This window comes from Bos indicus x Bos taurus, chromosome 19 (genome assembly GCF_003369695.1).
Source record: "Bos indicus x Bos taurus breed Angus x Brahman F1 hybrid chromosome 19, Bos_hybrid_MaternalHap_v2.0, whole genome shotgun sequence".
Lineage (NCBI taxonomy): Eukaryota > Metazoa > Chordata > Mammalia > Artiodactyla > Bovidae > Bos > Bos indicus x Bos taurus.
In genome coordinates, this window is record NC_040094.1 from 8,307,850 (window position 1) to 8,324,452 (window position 16,603).

The 16,603-nt window shown below is 41.0% G+C and overlaps 1 protein-coding gene across 2 annotated transcripts in view; it reads left to right on the plus strand.

The window, feature by feature from the left end:
• Positions 1–16,603, plus strand: part of ANKFN1 (ankyrin repeat and fibronectin type III domain containing 1) — a 299,993-nt gene that overhangs the window by 255,930 nt on the left and 27,460 nt on the right. For both annotated transcript variants that reach the window (XM_027517947.1, XM_027517945.1), the window contains 3 exons: positions 7,454–7,620; positions 10,361–10,511; positions 12,048–12,216. In XM_027517947.1, the coding sequence (XP_027373748.1) occupies positions 7,454–7,620; positions 10,361–10,511; positions 12,048–12,216 (487 nt within the window). The remainder of the gene's footprint in view (positions 1–7,453; positions 7,621–10,360; positions 10,512–12,047; positions 12,217–16,603) is intronic.

Sequence of the window (16,603 nt, forward strand, 5' to 3'; positions counted from 1 at the left end):
CTGAGTGAACTCCGGGAGTTTGTGATGGACAGGGAGGCCTGGCGTGCTGCAGTTCATGGGGTCACAAACAGTCGGACACGACTGAGCGACTGAACTGAACTGAATCAATCCAATTGTTTCACAGTAGCCTATCCTATCGGAGAAGGCAATGGCACCCCACTCCAGTATTCTTGCCTGGAGAATTCCAGGGATGGGGGAGCCTGGTGGCTGTTGTCTATGGGGTCGCACAGAGTGGGACACGACTGAAGTGACTTAGCAGCAGCAGCTTAGCCTATAGGCTATGAATGGTCATGAAACTTTTATGGCATACAGTATTACAGTCACATTCATAATACAATATAGGAAACATTGTTACTTTAAAAAAAATCTAATGTGATGATAGGCTTATAGGCAGTTTCTCCAAATATGAGAGACAAAATATACTATATGGTAATGTAATTCTTTGAAAGCAAAATTATAAACCAGTAAGAAAGCTAAAACATTACTAATTTTACATTAAATATTCCTCACCTTATGCCTATGTAAGGATAGGCTATCCACTTCAATACAAGTCTTGTACAATACAAATGTATACATTATCCTACACATGTATATTTGCATATTTACTGAAATCCATTGATAAGTAGACTCACACAATACAAACTCATGTTGTTTAAGGGTCATCTGTACTTCCATCAGAAAGGCCTCTCTCGGGTGCTGAGTTTCTCTGACCATAATCTTCAGGGATCACTTCAATAACTAGAAACTTCACCGGTGAAGTTTTTTTCTGAAGATTAATCTCTCACGCTTGTACTTTAAAGTTTATAACACTTTGTCACATCTATTTGACCCTCATGAAAACCTAGTGAGGTTGAGTGGGAAAACTGTGTCCAATTCATAAATGAAGCTATGGATTTCAGGGAAGTAACTCACCAAGGTCATACCAGCCAAAAATGAGCCTGTGGGCCTAGGACCCAAGTCTTCTGACTCCTAGCCTGGTGCCCTTCCCATCTGCAGGGATGCTTTACTCACCGTCCCCCTCTTTTTCTCTAGACCCTTTTTAAAACTGTGGTCCTAGAGAAGCTATGATGAAGCTTGCCTGTATCTTCCTCCTATCCCTGCTTTCCTTCTCTTGTTCTCCTTAGGCATTTCCTGCACCTGAAGACACCCAGTATCTTCTTTTTACACCTGAGGTGCTCAGGACCAACTATCTCTTCTGTCCTTTTCTGCTATTTTCCTGAACATTCCTGCTGTGCCTCCTAGGATCACCTATCATAGGGGTTTAACACTACTGAAATCAGCAAGATTAATGGAAATGAGTCAACTGGACTGGGAATAAGAAACAACTGGGGTCACACAAAAACTTGTTCCTCAGTGTTCAGAGCAGAAGTATTCACAACAGCCAAAGAGTGGATAAAACTAAACGTCCAGTAACTGATAAATGGATATAAACAAAAGTGGTAATTCATACAATGGAATATTATTCAGCCATAAAATGAATGAAGTACTGATCCATGCTCACGTGGATGAAAGCATTATGCTAAGTTAGAAAAAGCCAGCCACAAAATGCTACACAATTAAATACCCAATGCAGGCAAATCCATAGAGACAGAAAGTAGATGAGTGGTTCCAGAGGCAGAAAGAGGAGGGACTGTGGAATGACAGCTAATTAATGCAAGGATTCTTTCTGGAATGATTAAAATAATCTGGAATTAGATAGTGCTGATGGTTGCACAACTCTGTGACTTTAAAAAACCACTGAATTTCATACTTTAAAAGGGTGAATTTCACAGTATATGAGTTATATCTCAATATAAAAAAGTGGAAGTAATAAAGACTAAGGTTATCTGGAGAGCCCTTGTCTCATCTGAAGAACAGCCCTATTCAGCCGCAGCTAATTGCAGTGGAAGAAAGTGGTCCCAATGTTGAAATCTTTTTCAATTTTTAAAGAGAAGTCAAAAGTCCAGAATTTTGGATTAAATTTCTTTATTTTTTTAAAGTTAGAAAATAATTCAGAAACTTTACATTCTTGGCAGCCTGTATAATCTTGGGCCACCGGCCACCATTTTATGACCTCTGCTAACCCTGGACAATTCAGCTTCCAGGACTTATCCAACCAAACAAAAGTTAATGGACAAGCAACTAATGTTGCTCCTCTAACAAGCTCTGAGGCTATCTGGTCAATGAAGAGAAGATGAGTAGCCCCTCCTCTGTACCAGCACCACATGTTCTCTCCCCAAGGTCCAGCCCCAGACCCTTACTACGTCTGGGCCTCTCACTTCATATTTAATAAACATTTTTTTCAGCACCAACTATGTGCCAGGAACTCTTCTAGGTGCTATAGAAAAAACAAATGATTAAGTCAAGGTCCTTGCTTTCAAGGAGTTCAGTCAAGGGAGGGAGACAGACATGTAAACAAATCAAGGTAATACAAGGCAGAATTAAACCAGAGCCTGATAGCAGCACAAACAGTGTACTATGAAAACACAGACAAAGTGACTATTAATTCTACCTGGAAATATCAGGGAAGGCTTTGTAGAAGAGGTGACATTTGGCTGAGCCGTGAAGTGTAAGTTCACAAGGTAGAGAAAAAAAGAGAAGGACGGCGGGGGGAGGGCAGTTAGAAAAAAAAGCAGAAGATGAGAGGGAGGGAAGAAGAAAGGAAGACAGAAAAGAAGGGAGGAGGGAAGAAATTAAATAGGTAATTAAATAGAGGGCATGGTTAAAAAAGAAACGAGGGTGGAAGCTGGAAAAGTAGATCCCACCCTCCCTTGCGTCCACAATGCACATTACACAACCTTCATCACACCAGGCTAAGAAAAATTTACATGTCACTCTCACAAACCGAAATACGAGTTCCGTGAAAGGAAGGATCATGTCCTATTGACCTTGATGTCATTGACATCCTAGCATAACGCCTGATACCCAGAAGTAGTAGTGTGTGCTCAGTCGTGTCCGACTCTTTGCCACCCCATGGACTGTAGCCCACCAGGCTCCTCTATCCATGGGATTTTCCAGGCAAGAATACAGGAGTAGGTTGCCATTTTCTTCTCTAGGTACTCAGTGAAAGTTGGCAGAATGAGTGAATTCATGAACCAATAAAGAATCAAAGAAGAGAGATTAGGCTATATATGAGGAAGGGAAAAACAATCCATTTTGGTTGGAGGTAAGAGACTCAAGAGGACTGTAGTGGAAGTAGAGACTAGAAATGGAGATTAGAGGTCAAAGCAGGCAATACATAAACCCACAGGCATCTATCTGACTTGGCTTAGGAGGCCTTTCTGGCTTCCCTGGTGGCTCAGCTGGTAAAGAATCCGCCTGCAAGGTGGGAGAGCTGGGTTCGATCCTTGGGTTGGGAAGATCCCCTGGAGAAGGGAAAGGCTACCCACTCCAGTATTCTGGCCTGGAGAATTCCATGGACTGTATAGTCCATGAGGTCGCAAAGAGTCGGACACGACTGAGCGAGTTGCACTCACTCACTCAGGAGGCCGTTCTAATGTACCTCAGATCATGTGAATAGGACATCTCTTTCTCTTCTCATGCATTTCACAGACTCCGAAAACATTCTGACTAACGAAGGATAAATGACTATGTGAAGGCAGGAAAACATATAGTAGATGCTCAGTAATAGTCATCACAAAACTGAATGGAAGAGTGAATTACTCCATCCCAGAGTGACATTGTTTTTTACATAACCACAGTATGTTCCCAACTCACTTTCTATTTGTGGTCAGTTCTGACCCCATGTTTTTTCTTATACTCATACCCATCCTATATTTTTACTCTTGGGTTTGGGTCTTTACAAGCACATTTTCTTATTAAGTTTCAACCCTAATTATGATAGGCTTATTTTTCCAATGCATAGGGTCATTCAGAGCTTTATTACTATTTTCCAGAAAATCAAAACCACACCAAATTTGGGACCCACAAATTTGATACACACATTCTTTATTTGTCTGGGACATCAATAAATATGCTGAACAGACTGGCTCTCAAGACCAGTCTCCACTGCGCATCACTCAATATGTCCTGCTATCGCCATAATATCCCATCACCCACAAATCTTCAACCCTGGTGTTCAGCTTACAGATTATACTGGAGACATCTCCCTGGTCTATGGATTCTGTTCTTTTGCTATTAGAAATTAGAGTTGTCCATACGATTTGCCCATCACAAAACCAGGTTGACGCCTATGTAGTGTCTCAGGGTCTCCTAGTGACTGCAAATTGATTGCTTGATAGCTCACTCTCATTCTTCCCAAAGATCAATAAGTTGGTGGTCTTTAATTACCAGGGTCATTCTGTGTTTCTCCCCTTCCTATTTCAAAGATAGGCATATTTGCCCTTTTCCAGTCTTTAGGGACTTTTCCAGTTCTCAGTTACTTCTCAAAAATGGTCTGTGGCCACATGTTGTACACAAAGTACCCCTAGGGTGCATGTCATCAAATTCTGCTGATGTGAGTACTTCCATTTTTCCTTCTCTCATTAATGTTTCTTTCTCTTTGATTACCTGTTCATGTCTCAGTATTTCACCTTGACTGAACTTCCTCTAGTTAACTATCTGCGATCAGCTCTGAAGAGACAAGATGAAAACATTCAGCCTATCAATCACCTGATATAAGAGTTCCTTCCTTCTTAATCATGAAGTTAAATTTTTCAAGTCTATTTTTTGCCATATATCATAAAAGTTATCTATTTGCTTTCCGATAATGCTAGGTACGTCCTCCTCCCAATTGTGATCATTCTTATTTTGTCCCTCTTCTGCTTTTCTCATACATTCTGTTTTTTTTTTTTTTTTACTTTACAATATTGTATTGGTTTTGCCATACATCAACATGCATCCTCCACTAATAGATGGAGAAATATATATGGAATTTAGAACGACATACATTCTGTTTTAAAGATAAGGCCTGATTGCCACATGTGGCATACCTGTTATATGCAGAAATAATACTGGGTACTAAAGAAACTGCAATTAAAAAAAAAAAAAAAAAGCCCTGCCATTAATTTAATAATCTAGTTCAACCAAACAACATAAGAAAAATATAAGTTAAATACTCCTTCCTCTGTATGCCTACATTGCCTCTATTATAAGCGGGTTTCAGTATATTGTAATCATTCCTTTACTTACCTGTTTTTCTTAACCTCTTTAAAAGTAGGGATTATATCAGGTTCACCTGAAACCCCAGTGTCTCCTATAGGACCTGAATCTCAGTATGCTTGATAAGGATGTGACAAAGAAGACAATACAAAATGACATATGTTATTCTCACTGCAAGAATAATGGAGTACGTAGCCATTCCCTTCTCCAGGGAATCTTCCCAACCTAGGGATTGAACTCAGGTCTCCTGCACTGCAGGCAGGAGGGAAGCCCATGTTAGATGTTACAAATGGTTCATCTACAGAGGAGGGGTCACTCCTTCATACATTTCTGTTCCATACTGAATTCTACACCATTCTAAATACTTTTCTTTTCCTCTTCTTTTTTGCCTTCCTAGAGGTAGCATTGATTCCCTCCTTTTTTACCCCCTTTGAAAACAGGCTAAACTCTGGCATATAGGAATCCTTCTCTTAGAATAAGTTTCCTGAGTCATCATGCCTATTTTATTTCACCACCACACTGCTCAAATGTATACAAAGTCTTACCTACTGATGGAGGGGGAAAGGGAGCATCTATATCACCAAATGTTTATTATCTGAGTCCCTGCAGTCGTGTAGAGAAGCAAAAGTCACAACCTTAGTAAGCTGGCACTTCTTGCTGCCCCAACTTCATTCGGTCTCTGCTGCCTACGGAACAGTGTGATGGGACAATTGGCAATTCAAGGCAAATTCAGCACAAATCTATTACAAGATAAACTTTAAAATCTTGTAAAAGTTACAAAATTTTGTGAAGCTGATGAAGACAAGGAGACCTAATCAAATAACATGCATCAGTTCAGTTCAGTTCAGTCGCTCAGTTGTGTCTGACTCTTTGCAACCCCGTGAATTGCAGCACGCCAGGCCTCCCTGTCCATCACCAACTCCCGGAGTTCACTCAGACTCACGTCCATCGAGTCTGTGATGCCATCCAGCCATCTCATCCTCTGTCGTCCCCTTCTCCTCCTGCCCCCAATCCCTCCCAGCATCAGAGACTTTTCCAAGGAGTCAACTCTTCGCATGAGGTGGCCAAAGTACTGGAGTTTCAGCTTTAGCATCATTCCTTCCAAAGAAATCCCAGGGCTGATCTCCTTCAGAATGGACTGGTTGGATCTCCTTGCAGTCCAAGGGACTCTCAAGAGTCTTCTCCAACACCACAGTTCAAAAGCATCAATTCTTCGGTGCTCAGCTTTCTTCACAGTCCAACTCTCACATCCATACATGACCACAGGAAAAACCATAGCCTTGACTAGATGGACCTTTGTTGGCAAAGTAATGTCTCTGCTTTTGAATATGCTATCTAGGTTGGTCATAACTTTCCTCCCAAGGAGTAAGTGTCTTTTAATTTCATGGCTACAATCACCATCTGCAGTGATTTTGGAGCCCCCAAAAAATAAAATCTGACACTGTTTCCACTGTTTCCCCATCTATTTCTCATGAAGTGATGGGACCAGATGCCATGATCTTCATTTTCTGAATGTTGAGCTTTAAGCCAACTTTTTCACTCTCCTCTTTCACTTTCATCAACAGGCTTTTTAGGCCCTCTTCACTATCTGCCATAAGGGTCACTGACAACTGAGAATCTAGCAAAGGCAGGCCAGTTAACAACTGAAGTACACACAAGGAACAAGGATCATGTAAGAGACTGACTTGAAGATCAGTTTTTTATGCCAGAGGGGAAAAAAATATATGGAGCCTTCAAATCCTTTTGCAAAAATTATCCTGTTCATGATCACAGTGTGAAAGTCAAATATTAGGAAGCACATTCCAGCTATCACATAATTTAGGAGTGACCAATTATAACTCAAGTGTTAATAAGATATATTGCTATTATTTGTTTCATTTTTCAAGATAATCAGTCAAATTCTCCTTTTTTCCTACTTACTATAAAACTTTGACCCTTTTCCTGACACCAATTGTCCTGAAATAATGAGGCTTTTCTATACTGCTTTATCAGTTTTTACACTTACAGTTATGCCCCAGCTAAACAATAAACACTCCAAGGATAGAAATTATGAATTCTATTTTTCTTTAGTACCTTCTTCTACCACCACCAGCCCATTCCAAATCACAACTCACACATCTACTTGTGGAGCAGAAATCTGAGGAAAATAAGCATGCAGAAAATATTACTGACTGCCTACCTGACTTGGAGGCTAATTCTCCTGAAGGTTAAGATGGCTGTACCCACAATACATTCTCAACAGTCATGATGGTGATATCCAAGTTTTCTAACTAATCACTTAGCCAGAGCTCCTTTAACTCATGACACAGTGTACCTAAGAAACAAAAAGAGATTATCTTTTACTGTATTTTTTGTTTTATTTTTCATCCTACAGGATATTCTTTCCTATCACAAAAGGAGTCATCAGCGTCTCTCTCCTGGATTATATCTGGGTTACCTAAAGCTGTGTAGCTCTGTGGACCAGATCAAAGTTCTTGTTACCCAAAAGCTGCCTAACATTCTCTGTCATGTGAAGATCCGTGAAAACTATAACATTTCCAAGTAAGCTATAAGTTTGGGTTTTTCTTATGATGAAACAATGGTTGAAGGGATGGGTTTGATGTGCCAGAAGGAATCTGAAATGTGACTGCGGGTGAAGTCTTTATGATGAGACGCCTTCAGGGGCCAGCACACTGGGGCAAAGGCATCGCTTGGTTTTAACATTAGGGTAAGCCCGTCAGGCTATAGTTCCTGGAATTCTGTCCATGGAATTCTCCAGGCAAGAAGACTGGAGAGGGTTGCCACGGCCTTCTCCTGGGGATCTTCCCAACCCAGGGATCAGAGCCAGGTCTCCCACATTACCGTTAAAGGCATAGCTCGGTTTTAACATTAGGATAAGCAGTGCACCCATTTAAACAGGATGCTCTCCTTTCACTTTCCTCTCTGCAGCCACTGACATTCAGGTTAGTGAACAGATGCCCTTTTCTTTCAACACTTCTATTTCCAAAATCTTTTCTCCATAACCTAAAAAGTCATATTTTTAAAAAATCACTTGTGTGAATGGGTTCTAGGAGAGTAACTGATTTCCCCCTAATCTTAAAGGACCCTCCCTACTCTCATTCTTCCCACTCCTAATCCCCTGACCTAAGGACTCCGTATGTTTCCTATGCTCTACATGGTTTTCTAGGGAAGAAAAGACATAACAAGGCCTGAGTTTCTGAAAACTTCTCTATGGTTTGGCATTATGGTGAATTGCCCTGTTAACTTTGGAAAAGCTACCCAATCTTGGTAATCTGACCCAGCTTTACAACTAGCCCTCTAGTAGCCCTCTGAAAGTCTACTAAAATGAACTGAATTGTGCTCAACATGCAAAGACTAGATAAGAAAAGAAAAAGAACTTGGAAAAGGCTTTGTCAGGCTTCAGTGACAATTGAGATCATCCTAATTGCACCTACAAATTTCCTTAACCAAAGGAGACTCTAATTTGATCATTTAAAATCTGGTCCCTAAAGTGCGAAGGACTTATTAACTGTAGTGTCTCACAGTATATACTAAATATTCCTTGCTGACAGTGAAGGCGATGAGGATGACACATGAGGTCTTTAGAGCACTCGCCAGCTGCCATATTCTCCTTTCCCTTATCACACACACCCAGACTTTAAGTCTGCCATCTGGTGGCCACTTCTACAATCAGCAGTAGTTATCTCCGGCCTTCCCAAGAGGCTCATTTGTGGGTGGATTCTGCAACGGTTACTTTCATCCATTTTCTAGATTTGTGTCTTCAAGGTTTAGATTCTATCTTTTAGTGGTTGTACCAACTAATTTCCATGTGCCAAGGACCCAAGTTTCATTTCTACAAAAGATTCCAGTAGCCTTCACTGTGCCAGTTCCATCGCCCTCATCCTTAAAGGCTAAACTGATTAGTTAGTGGTAGATGTTTAATGGTAATCCTCCTGGTAATTTATTTTCTAATTTGATTACAGATACTATTTTAGCAATGTGGTCCTTTAGATTTTGTGCATACTTATGCTAGTCAGAATCCCTCATCTAGTTTGGTATCAGTGATGGAAGAAAAGATACAGTTCCCAAGCAGGTTCTCAAAGATTTCAGTTATTTGTGAAGCCAACAGTATGCCCAGATTGAAGTGGGATTTAATTTTCATTTTTTTTCCCTCTTATGGAGACAAAGGGTATATTTTTCCATAGTCTTTTCCAGTGTGGGAATTGAAATGAAACTGATATCATGAAAACAGAAACTTTTCTAAGAGGGGAGCTGGTTAAAAGAGCGTGTATTCTGATGCAAAGCTTATGTCACAATCAACTTCATTTTCTGGCTCATAGCTTGGAGCCCCAGTGACTATAACCCATCAGGGAGAGCCCTCAGAGGATTTTCACGAGGGTGGAAAACACGTTAGCACCTCCTCTCTTTCCATCCCAGAACAACAGGGCTTTCCTTTCCTCCCTAGCCTGCTCCCGAGAGCACATTGCTTCTCCTTGCCGTCAGGAGCAAATAGGCCAAATGAATCTGTTTAGAGACTTGTGCTAAAACACCTTACAGAAGCAGTGCTGCCCAAGAGGTATTTCCCTTGATCTTTTCAAGATCCTTTCGAAGAGCAGCTTTTGGGGGACAAATTGGATGTGCTTTCCCCCCACCTCCCTTCTTTCCCCTTCCTTTTTGCAGAACATTTGAAAAAGTTCATCGGGAAGGATGGTAGAGCGTGCAGAATAAAGACACAGATGACTGGTTTGAAAAGAGGACAAGATCAGGGATGTGTGGCCCCTGGTTCCTTTTATTGGAATTGCCTGGTGTTCCTGTTTGTGATTCTCCTCAAGCTTTTGGAAAGGGAAGGAAACCAAAATAGTGCCCACGATTACAACAGGCCAGGGTTGAAATGTGCCGTGTGGTTCTTGCCTGAGTTGGAGCAGAGTCCTGCGGTTACCCAACTGCTGAATTAACCAGCAGATGCCCCTGTGGTAGAATGTAGGGTCTTCGAACTTACAGGGGATCTTCAGGGAAAGAAAACTTATTTCAAAATATTTCAAAGCTCCAATCTCAAAAACTGATTCATTACAAATCAGACCTGCTGTTCTGAGGTATATGTGGTTTGATAGGTGAAATAAACTTGAAAAGAACTCATTTTAAGCTCTCTTTGGGTGGCAAAAAGTTCAAATTTCATGAACTGCATCAAGTTTTAACCACCAAAAATTGGTTATTCAGGTTCTGGACATATACACTGAAAATGTTCTGAGCTGTGTTCTGAACTTTTGTTGTATTTCTAATTTTAACTTGACTCAACATACAGAGAGGAGTGGGAATGGGTCCAAAAGCTTTCTGGCTCTGAATCTATGGAAAGTGTGGATCATACTTCTGACTGCCCCATGCAATTGTTCTTCTACGAGCTCCAGATGGCAGTGAAAGCTCTCCTTAAGCAGATCAATATACCTCTATATCAGGTACTAGTCTTTACCATTATTTTTATTTTCTTTTTATGACTCATGGAAACTGCATTATGGTGTAAAACTCAAGAGGTGAAAAATTACACATATATACATTTTGTTCATTGATTTACATGTCGCTTTGCACATACATGCACATTTTCAGTCTGATGCCTACACGTGGACACTGAGTACACTTCTGTGCCTTTACTCTAGCTCTTCCACGCTGACGTCTTCCAAAGTTCCCAGACCCCACTTTATTGTGGTCTGGTCAAACAAGGAAAAATTGGCTAACCCACCCTGAAAGACATCGACTCTTAGCTTCAGGAGAGCGTGAAGCAAGGGAAGTAAATAAATAAGTGTATAGTTAGATTTGCAAATGATTTCCTTAAGAACAGAAGATTACTGGTAATATAAATCTAGAGCAGTGGCCAAAGTTGTTCCATGCTATCTTTCCACAAACAGAAAATTTGCTGTCAAAATTACTTTCTTGTCTAAGTCCAAATGTGCAAATCTTACCTCCACTAATAAGCAACTTTTAAAAAAAGAAACCATTGGCTTAGAAGACAAGAGTGAAGGTTTACTAGGCTCTGTTTAGTGAGCTAATATCATGTAGCATTAGATTCTCTTGTTTTTGATCTGCATGTACCATCTCTCTGCACTCAATACACACACATACTATTCCTACACACACAAGTAAAATAAGCCAAGTTTAGCCTGCAAACAGGGAGACGGTAACAGGAGTGACTGGCTCTCTTTAAATAACAGAGAGACAACCTGAATTGGCCTCTGACCCAAGGAGACAAGAGGATAGATGAAAGACTCCAAGAGTGTTCTTCCGTTAAGGCACTACTCTGATTACAAGTCAATGTTGCAAAGCTAGTCCAAAACAGCTAACGTTGAAAAAGGATAAATTGCACAAGATGCCATAAAGACACTAGGGGAGTTAACTGGATTATTCCAGGGGTGGCCATATACTCAGGAGGAGGGAAAAAAATGCCAGCTCAACTTCTGACAGTAGATACCATTAAAGGGTTTCTTGGGCTTAGCAGGTCTGAAGCAGCTCATATTTCATTGGTGACTCTTGGGCTACGCATACATTGGGAGCAGGCTGCCCAACTGCCTAAGAGTACATACAACATTTTTTTTTTTTTTTTTTTGGTACTTGTAAAATTTTCTCAGTCCTTGGCCAGAAACTACATTTTCCCCCCTTAACCAACTTAAATTGAAACTAGTGGATTTTTAATTCAATCCATTTTTGTTGCTTCATGTAATTATATTCATCATTTTGAAAAGCCCACAGAACGCAATCATTTTCTGCTTTTATAAGAAGCATAAATGTTGTTTTCAGAGTTTATGTGGAACATTACTGCCTTAAATCTCGATTTTATATAGCATTATTAAATGGACTGAACCCTAATATTTATGTTGTATAAAAATTCCAAGCTTAAAGTCATGTAATTTTGTTAGATGTTTTATGCCAGTTTGGTGTTGTTTATGTAAGTGCCATGTTGTAACTCTCCTATTTTTTCCTCCGCGCGTGTCCCTCTGCAGGCAAGGAACTTCCGCCTCTACACACAGGAGGTGTTGGAAATGGGTCACAATGTCTCCTTTCTTCTCCTGCTCCCTGCCTCAGACGACGTCTGTACAGCCCCAGGACAGAATAATCCTTACACCCCACACTCAGGGTTTCTTAACCTCCCTCTTCAGATGTTTGAACTTGGTATAGTAGCTTGTTTCACCTAGAAATATTAACCCAGCCTCCTTATAATAAAATCACAAAGTTATATCTGTTCCCCCTTGTCCCAGTGGAGGGTCAATAAATCACATGATGGCTTTGGCAACAACCCTTCCTAGAACTGTGTACAAGTCTGAGAGAAAGCAAAGCTCCAAGACTATGTGCCTGAGCAATAATTACTGAAACTTAGCTAAGGCCCAATGGAGAGGAGGGACTTCTAAACAGAAAGTTCAGTTATCAGGCTGCAGTTCTTGCCTCCCCCTTGCTTTCCTAAAGCATAAATATAAGAACTGATGTTTTCATGAAAAGCACTGCCCCTTCTTTCTTTTTTTTCCTCTCTCCCCCTCTTCCTGCCCCCTCTTTCCTCCAACTGGGAAAAAAAAAACCTGAAATTAAAATGTAAAGCGTGTGTCAATTTAAAGCAGAAAAAGGTCTGTAACTTTAAGTAGTGCTAACTTATTAAATAGACTCTAAATTTCTAACAGACCATTGGAGAAATTGACAGGGTCTCCCAGGATGCAATATTGTGATTATAATGTGGGATTCTCAATGGTAGAAGATCTCATCCTGACTTTCAAAAATGGGTAGCCTGGGCCCCGGGTTCTCTATTTTTACAGAGACCCCTGCTGCCCACTGAAAATGTGAATAGGGAGGCTTTGTCTCCTCCCCATGCTTCATCTTGTAACAGGCCAATAAGAGGCAATTAACAAGAGTTCCGTCAGTTCAAATGGACTGTAGGATTTGTGGGAGTGGGAGTGAATGGGTGGGTGAAATGAAGGCAGTCTCTCTTTGGATTGCTCCCCAGCTACCAGATTTAGAAAGAGACAAGGCAACTGCCTGATGTTTCATTTTGAGACCTGGGCATCTGGATTTGAATTTATCTCCAGGATAAAGGGATGAAGTCACCCAGTTTCCCTTGCTCCAAGGAGTTTACATGCTCAAAAGCTGATGAACAGCAATTGTTACTTTCCAGAGGAGGGAAAGTTGTTAAGAGAAGCCTGAATCGGACTTGCAGACGGAGACTCAAGGGTACTAGGTCCCCTACTGTGTGGCACTGGCAATCAGTTAGCTTTCCTGTACCTTTTCTGTGCCACATGACTGATAATATTGGTCATACCACTCCCGAGATACCTGGATGTGAATGTGACCATTTAATGAGTTCCCCATTAGTGAACATTTTTAGTCTATGATATAACTGCACTGCTGTTACAAAACATCCTTTGAGTCAAAGTATTTCAGTTCAGGTCCACACATACACATCAGGGGTCTACTGTGGAGATTAAGAGAGGAGTTAAGACAACGACTCTGCCCTCAAGGGGCTTTTTAGTACAGTGGTAGGAGTGAAATAAAAATACAAATTAAATTTTAAAATACGTATAATGTGCTTAAATCTTAAGTATTAAGTGATACTGAAAAAAAGAAAGGAAAGCACGTTTTCTTAAAGAAGGTATCAGAAAGCCACCTTGGAGAGAGGATATTTGTTGTAGGTGTTAAAGAATGGACTGGATGCTAAGAACAAGGATAATGAAATCTCTTTTGTCAAAGGGAGCAGAATGAGCAAAGACATAATAGAAGAACTCAGAAAGAATCAGAAAAAGAACACGTGGTCCAGTTGAGCTAGATCTGGGAAAGGACTTGAGGCAACAGTAGCCATAAACCTGTGAGGACAAGCTGCAGCCATACTGGGCAGTATTTTAAGAATCAGGCTGAGGAATATATTTAAGATGAACTGAAAGCAGGATTGGGGAGATAATTCAGAGGTTATAATAATATTTTGATGTCACAGCAGAAACAAATACAAAGGAAGCAAGTGTAGATGTGAGAAGCATGGGAAGCAACCGACAAGACTGGGCAGCTGTTTGAATGAGGACAGTCAGAGCTCCGAGACATCTAAGCATCCCCATGGTTTTCAGTTTCAAAGACCCTGAGGATATTGCTACCATTACCAGAAATAATGAAATCAGAAAAGAAAATGCTGTGGGGAAGAATATGATGCTCTTAGCTCTAAATATCTTGAGCTCAGTGGTAAAGAATCCACCTGCCAAAGCAGGAGATGGAGTTTTGATCTCTGGGGTGGGAAGATTTCCCCTGGAGTAGGAAACGGACATGTGCTTCAGTATTCTTGCCTGGAAAGTTCAATGGGCATAGATAGGAGCCTGGCGGGCTATAGTTCCTAGGGTCCCAAAGAGTCAGCCATGACTGAGCATGCACACACCTCGAGTCTGCAGGTGTTAATTCAACATCCAAGCGGACATATGCAACTGGCAGTAGAAATGCAGGAGACAGAGTTGGTTACTAAACACAGGAATTTGGCTGGACTCTACTGATAACAGATGAAGCCATGAAAGTGAGTGATTTCCCATGGGTAGATAAATGACAGAGAAAAGAACTAAAGAAAACCCTTTACTGGAGAGTGAACTGAGAGCCCATTCTACATAAAAAGGCCACACTGTTCCATGATCACAGACAAATAATACATGAGGCTCATTTCTCGATGTTTCAGTGGCCTGGGTGGGAACAATCAATAGTTTAGTATCAATCATGATAGTACACGACTCCCAAGACCCTGGAAAACCAAGCCCTGCAAGCATCCTATCTTTCTTCCTGGGAGGCTCCCACACTATTCTTGGGCAACCACTTTATCCTACCGCCTTTACTCTCCATTCTACAATTTCCTCTCTTCACTCATTTCTTCATTAATTCATTTATAAGTATTTATTAAGTAACCCACTATGTGCCCCTCTTCCCAAGTGGCTAAGTGGTAAAGAATCCTGCTGCCAATGCAGGAGACGCGGGTTCAATCCGTGAGTCAGGAAAATCCCCTGGAGAAGGAAATGGCAACCCACTCCAGTATTCTTGCCTGGGGAAATCCCATGGACGGAGGAGACTAGCAGGCTATAGTCCATGGGGTCACAAAAGAGTCAGACACAACTTAGCGACTAAAACTTAGCAACTAATTATGTGCCAGGCATTCTTCCAGGTATTGAAAAATCAATGAACAAACTCCTCATGGAGCTAATAATATTCCAGTGGGGGAGACAAACAGTAAACCAATCAACAAACATTAATATTGGAAATGTCAGACAGTAACGAGAGCTGGAAACAAAAATAAATCAGGATAAAAGACTAGACTGAAAGGACAGGAACTGCACTTTTGTATAAGATGATGAGAAAAGGCCTTTCTGAAGAAGATAATCTGAGCAGAGATGAGAGATTTCCATGAAATGAAAATCGCAAACGCAAAGGCGTTAACAGTAACAGTGTGCTTGGCTGAGACATCAGTATAGATGGAATGTAGGTAAGCACGAGCAACAAAGAGAGGAAATGATATCAGGTCAGCATCAGAAGATCATTCATGGCTTCATAGATCATAATAAGGACTTTGGATTTTATTTTAAGTGTGTTGGAAATCCAATGGAGATTTTCGAGTAGCATGACTTTTTAATATAAGCTTTAGTATAAGTAACTTTTAATACAAGCTCTGCAAAATACAGTAGTCCCATAGGGTGTTCCTTCCTAGGATTACCGATGGGGGAGAGAGACGGTCCTACAGGAGGATGCTGTGAGACTCTATGAGCAGGGTCGAGCTGGTGCAAAGTGGTACCATCATAGACCCACTGCCCCCCACAGCTTGAGGGCTGATATCCCCAACCCTTTGGAGAGGAAGAGGATAGCACTCCTCTGCAGTTATAAAGCATGTGTCTGGGGGACAACAAGGCTCACTATCCATGCTGCCCCAGAAATAAAAGGAAAAGCCCTTAGAAACTGTCCTGAGATGTGGCCTCTTGGGGATTTGCCTATACTGAGGAGGTCACCCTGCCCTGACCTCATGGGCAGTCACAGCTGACTGTAGGCCTATGAAGAGGAAAGCTGACTTTTATCGATTTCATTGACTCTATGACTTTGACTGCCTCGATGAGCAAGATTAAGAAACTGGGAAATTTTTTAAAGCCAGTTTGAAGCCTGGTATGCATTTTATACTTCAGTGTTCGGCTACATGCTTCATTCAACAAACAGTTACTGAGTTTCCACTATACGCCAGTACTATGCTAGGGCTGGATACACAGACATTAATAGGACACAGTCTGCCCACTGGAAACCTAGAACCCAGTGGGGGATATTATCTATACCAACAGTCCCAATCCAATGAAAATTCTTCTGTGAGAGGTCAGTTGCTGAATTTCAGAGGAAAAACACCTAATCCTTTCTTACAGAGATAAGATCTAAGACAGACTTTGAAGTATAAGTAAACATTCAGGAAAAAAATAAAGGTAGACCAGGAAAGGAAAATCATTGTAAGCAGAGGGAATAGCTTGCACAAAGGTTTGGAGACCTAGGAAAAACGCATCTCACTTAAGTACACTCTGAGTAG